General features: G+C 45.7%; 1 protein-coding gene across 1 annotated transcript; it reads right to left on the reverse strand.

Annotated features, from left to right (window-relative positions):
• Nucleotides 1-1325: 1325 nt before the first annotated feature.
• LOC134052289 (UDP-glucuronosyltransferase 1-6-like) lies at nt 1326-3076 on the reverse strand. The gene is made up of 2 exons (XM_062506655.1): nt 2228-3076; nt 1326-1406 (listed from the first exon to the last, which is right to left on the reverse strand). The coding sequence occupies exons 1-2, from the start codon at nt 3074-3076 to the stop codon at nt 1326-1328; spliced, it is 930 nt and encodes a 309-aa protein (XP_062362639.1).
• Between the last annotated feature and the right edge of the window lie 3070 nt (nt 3077-6146).

Genomic DNA, 6146 nt, shown 5'->3' on the forward strand with positions numbered 1-6146 from the left:
AATCCCAAATCTGAGGAGAACAATCCTGACTGGCTTTTTAGCCTCCTGGCATTGCACCAAAAAGTGAACCAAGGGATGTGTTCAGAGCAAACAAAGGGAGAGGAGGCTAGCAGAGGGACACAAAGAAGGAGTTTAGGTTTTTGGTTGCTGTCTTGAAAGCCCCTTTCATGTATTGTGAACAAGAGAAAATCTAGGAGAAGGTGTGACACCTTCCACTAATCCCACTGCAGGAATGTTTTGTCTTTGTGCAAGGAAAAGCAATGCCAGAGCAAAGCCTTTTGGACAGTGCTAAGGAAGAAGTCCTTGTGACGGAAACCTATCATCAGCACAAAGTTTTTCCATTCTGGTCATAACTGGTGGTGGGACTCCCAGCATCCTCAGTTGGGAGAAACAAATCCTTACAGCCTGAGGCAAAGGGATTTGTCTCATGACATCCAAAGGGTGCTGGGACTGCCCTGAGTAGCTCCACTCTGTCACAATGGACACGGAAAAACAATTCCTTAGACGTGGAAAACCAATTTCTGGAGAGAGACGATGCAGGAGAGAGGGGGGGATGGCACAGACTGAAAGCAGGAGACTGAACAGATTCACAAATAATTCTCATGAAATGCAGGAAATCTGGGCACAAAGAGGTTATTGCAAGTGCTCTGACAAGAGCTGACCAAACGAACTTGGAAATTGCTGCTTGGTGTATTTACTACTCTGGATTCAATCGGATTTTCAGTGGTAAAACCAGTTGGCTGAAAACGGCCAATACAAGTTCATTTTCCTTGACTAGAACAGCAAAAGCCTCTTGATAGGATGGCCACACTTTCTCATGGACTCCACAAACTCCCTACTTTTTGTACCAGACCATCAGAGCAACAGCTGTGGGAAATGTGAGGCAGTATCAGGAAAGCAAGAGAAATTTGCGATAAAGAGAGAACAGAAAGTAAGATTGAAGTTCTTAGATTAGCACAGAATCAGGTGAGTTCAGACCTAAGCTGGGTATTCAAAGTGAAACTGGAGAAATTCCTCTGCTGTCTGTAGAAAATGTAGCAAGAAAAGAGACTGAAGAAAGGACAGAGAAGACTTTCCCAGGTGTGGAACATTTTCACTTAACAGGAGCATGAAGACAGGAGCTGGCAGGATCAAAATGAGGGCAGGGTGTCTCTACCCTTGTAGCGAAGGTACAAACTCTTTGCAGCTCTGACACCTTCAGGATAGAAAAGTAAAGACTTAAGTTGTGCAACCAGCAAGAATTGGCCGCTTAAATCTCAAACTAGCACCACTCTCGTGAGCAATAACATTATAGAATGCCTCAGATATAATTTTATCCCAATATTCTAGGTAATGGCATTATTCTTTGCCTTGTTTGTCAGGTTTAGAGGGCCTTTCATGAGCCTGTCAAAGAGCATAAATGAAATCTGAAAGAAGAAAGAAAAACCCCACCCCTTCAGCTCAAAGACTTTGTGCAGAGATATTGTGTGAACACAATTCAGATGTGTGGGAGCAATTGCCTAGGAAAGGGATTTGTGTCCTGCTTTGTGCCTGGAAAGAGATGTCCAGTGCTACCATTTTAGAGATCACACGCTGTCTATCGAAATAGATTCAGATTTCTAGATTAGCTTTAACAAGCCTGCTGAACAATCCTGGTAAAAGCAGATGTCAAGAAGTAAGTCTGAAAACTTATCTGAGTTCTGCATTCCAGTGTCTTTCTCCAAATCCATGATTTTAAGATTATTTCTTATCGTTTCAACACAACATTTATATTTCAGCCCCACAAAGAGGAGTAACTTAACACAGACAGCCAGTTTGGAAATAGTTTTTCATGAAAAGACAACTAAAGTGAAGAGACTGGTGCTGATGACCCTGGAGTTCAAAACAAGAGATAACTCTTGGGTTTCTGATCAAATAAATGAAATACATGTCAGAGGCCATAAAAATAAAATCAAAACTGGATTTGGTTGGTGGTTAATACACATTCACTGAGGACAGTAATTTCCCTCTGGTAGAAGAAATCCTTTTTTTTGTTTGTTTGGTTTGTTACAAAACTGTTGTTAATTCAAAGAAGTCTCTATCAAGGTTATTTGATTTCAGCCTGTGGAAAACAACTGCCCAAACCTGGTTGAATTAAACCAATACCAGCATTTTTTAAAAAAAATAAAATCAATAGCGATAAACTTCCTGCCACAACGTAATGACTTTTCATAGGGAAATGTACAATTTGAAGACAAAGGAACATTACCTTAGGCAGTGGTTTCTCCTTAGCACAGTTGATCCCCCCAACAAAGACCATGTTGGGCATCACTGGCCTTACGTATTCGAACACAAAGTCAAACCTCAGGATCCAAATGGCAGCGGGGCTCACGAGGTCTGTGAGGGACACATCCCTCTGCAGAACTTCTGAGGAAAGCTCAAGTGCTTGTCCAAAGAGACCGTTGCAGTAGTCAAGCTCCAGGAGGGAAATCAGGGTGTTTTCCACCCTCTGGAAAAATGTCATGCGGTCCGAGTTGAAGCTGAAGAGTCTTGGGATATAGGACAGAGGGCTGGGGCTCTGTGAGGCTGAAAAGTGCAGGTTGCAAGGGAATCCCCTCATGAAGAACACAAAGGGGAGGGAGAGATGGTGGGCGAGGATGGCTCCACACATGAAGAATGGATCTGTCAGGATGGCATCAAAGCCACTTTGGTTGAGGAACCTCAGGGTCTCCTGGCTGCGGAACAGGTCTTTGCACTGCCCAAAGAAGGTGCTGAAAACATGCACTGAAGCTTTGTACATCGCCAGGGCGTTGAGGGGGAAAGGCTTCTGTGTCAGGTGCATGGTGACGTATTCCCGGAAGGCGTTATCCAGCTCTTCCAGGGTCTGCCTCACCGGGTACGTGACCACCTTGTAGGCCTGCGTTGTCTCCATCTGCCAGCTCACCTCAGGAACCAGCACCACCACCTCGTGTCCTCTCTGGCTCAGCTTCTCCACCACCTCCTGCATGCTCAGCCAGTGGCTTCCCACCATGGGCACCACCAGGAGTTTCCCTCCATGCGAGAGGCCGGGCAGGATGAGGAGGATGGAAATCCAGGCACAGGAAAGCCTCAAAGACATCTTGCTGTGGTCAAAGTAGGGGCTGTGGAAGAGATTTCTCCTGCAGGTTGTAGCCTGAAGTTGCTTTGGAAAGCAATTGATGGGTGGATTTGTTGCATTGTGCTATGTAGTGGTACTGTAGTTAATGATTCTCAGTTTTAGATTGTGGGTGGTTTATTTTGCCTTTTCCCTCCTTTCTTGTGAAACCAAGTTTGGTGACCCGTCTACAGCTGAGTCCCTGGAATTCCTCACTGTTGCATTAGCTCGTCAATCGTCTGCTGGGCTCCCTCAGGACTTCTCATCTTTGTTTTGTCTTGTTTTACACCTTGGCCAGGACTCAGGGAGGCAACCTTGGTGTGAACAGCTGCCAACCCCACAGTAACAAATTAAAGTAGCCTCTCCATGTTGGAGACACAGATCCTCAGGTAATTCCTGCCAGGATGGAACAGGAGACCCTCAGGACAAGGCTCACAACTCTTCTTAGCTTGCAGGAATCTCCTGAGTTCCAAGGACACCATAAAGAGGTGAGAGAGAGAGGCTGACCATTCTCTGCGTAGTTCAAGTTCTCACCTTACAGAGTTGTCTCCTTGCGTGGGAAGTGGCACTCAGGTTGCTGAAAACTCCTGCCCACCAGGAATCAGACCAGCACTAAATGTGTTCTAGCAACCACTGGAGCCTCAGGTTTCAGACCTGACTCAGCTTCAGCCCAGATGTGATTTCCCCCGGCTCACAGCATTGCCATGGGTGCCAAAATTAAAAATAATGCACCCCAGTATATTCAGAGCCATGCAGCCTTCGTCTGTCAGCACACAACTTCTCTGATCTCCCTTCAAGCCACGGTCAATGCCGTAAAATGCACTGCATATTGTTTTCCACAGATCAGCCTAATTTATTTTTCCAGTTTTACTAATGACATTAATTATTTTTACTGGGTAGGTGACAGAGAGCAGTTTTATGTCAGGATGGCTTTTCAGAAAACAGAGTTTTAGAGCATCAGAGTAGGGGGGAGAAGCTCTGAGGTGAAAGAGACTAAAACCCTCTCTAAATCTTGTATTATAAACTGCAAAGGAAGACCATAAAAAATAGAGAAAAAAACTACTAAATATGTTCAGATTTTTATAAAGCACACTTGGAAGTGGGCATTGGGAAGCAGACCAGTTTAGCAAACAGCATTTTCTCACACAAAAAAGGTTAATGTATGTATTCTGTGATGGCTCCCCAGCTGTTTGCTGAAGTGGGATAAGGAGAGGTCTGGCAGGGAAAGGTCCTGCCCTCCCCTCCCTCCTGCTGCAGGATGAATTTTCCATCCAAACCTTCAGCGTGAGGAGTGGGTGTAAATGCAATCCCGGGACAGGTGAAGTTAATCAGTACCTCAGTGTTTGTGAACTCGTCAAAGGCTCCCTTGGTTGGCCTGCTTATCCCAGGTTATCCTACCCAGGAATTCTGGAATTTGCTGGGTTCAAGTCAGGGCAAGATCAAAGTTGCTCCCTGCTCGCGTGTGAGCAAAGGGGCAGTGGCAAGGGCACATTTGGGTGGGAAGTCACAAATTTGGTAGCAGGCCTGTATGGAGCTGGGGCAGGGGTTAAAAAATCTCCAGAGCTGAGGGCCCTGGGGGTGTTCATGGATAAAAGGAGGCTCAGGAGGGCCCTTGTCGCTCCCTGACAGGACGTGGGGTGGGATCGGGTTGTTCTGCTGTGTCTCAAGGGAAAGGATGAGAGGAAATGGCCTCAAAGTTGCACCAGGGGAGGTTCAGAGTGCGTATTAGAGGAAAAAAAAATAATTCTCTGGAAGAATGGTTAAGCACTGGACTAATTTGCCCAGGGAGGTGGTGGAGTCACCGTCTCTGGCAGCGTCCAGGAGGAGCCTGGATGTGGCACTTGGGGATGTGGTTTAGGGGTGATGATGGCAGTGCTGGTGTGAGGCTGGGACTGAGCGATCCTGGAAGTCTTTTCCAAGCTTGATGGTTCTGTCAGGTGCAGGCTGGAAGGCTGAGGACGGAATTATTAGGGGAGCTACAAAACACCGGCCAAGGCTGGAATAATTCCATGACTGGATATCCCAAAATTCCTCTTCTAAAACCATGAAAAGAGATCTCCAAACCCCTCTAATAAATCCATGAAAGGTGGTCCGCAAACACCTCAAATAAAACTATAACAAGAGGTCCCAAAATCCTTTAATTAACTCTTCGCAGGCGATCCCAAAATTAGGTAATAAATTTACGACACAAAACAACTCTTTATTTGGAAGTGGGAGCTGATCTTTATAGATTTCCAGGATGGTTTGTGTTGGAAGGGACCCTAAAGCTCATCCCGTTCCACCATGGGCATGGGCATGGGCATGGGCATGCCATGGGCAGGGATACCTTTCACTATACCAGGGTGCTCCAGGATCCAGCCAATAAATCCAACTTGGCCTTGGACACTTTGAGGGTTGGGCAGCCACAGCTTCTCTGGGAAAACTGTGTCAGGGCTTTGCCATCCTCACAGGGTAGAAATTCTTCCCAATATGCCCTATGATACTTTTCTCTGACACCTCAAATCAATTCCCCTTGTGCCATCACTTCAGGCTCTTGTAAATAGTCTCCCTCTGAGAGAGCGATAAGATACATGCCTATCAAATACCTCATTTGGATCATGCTGGTGTGTGACTGCCACTGCTTCTCCCAGCCAGAAGCCAGCCGGCTTCTTCTCTCCACAGTGGATGCCTCCAATGAAAACCATGTTGGGCATGACAGGCATGGGATATTCAAAGATAGATTCAATCCCCTCAGCCAGATGGATCCATGACTTAAAAGCTCTTTCATTGTCACTGAGGAACTCGCCAGCTCTTCAAATTGAGAATAGGCAATATTGCTGTTATAAATGAGAAACAAAGTCTTGATATTCAGCAAAATTTAGATTGTTTTATTTGATATAGACAGAGCAAGCAGCACTGGGAAATGTGAGGGGTCACCGCCCACTCCACGCTCTATTGAACCTTGGTTTGCAGCTTCTTCTTATAGTATGGTCTCTCATTGTAATCAGTAATTTTTGGTTTTTGTTGTCATAATTTTGCCAGGTAAGCAGTGGTGGTCAAATAAACATCCATAAAG

The sequence above is a fragment of the Cinclus cinclus genome, chromosome 21 (genome assembly GCF_963662255.1).
Source record: "Cinclus cinclus chromosome 21, bCinCin1.1, whole genome shotgun sequence".
Taxonomy (NCBI): domain Eukaryota; kingdom Metazoa; phylum Chordata; class Aves; order Passeriformes; family Cinclidae; genus Cinclus; species Cinclus cinclus.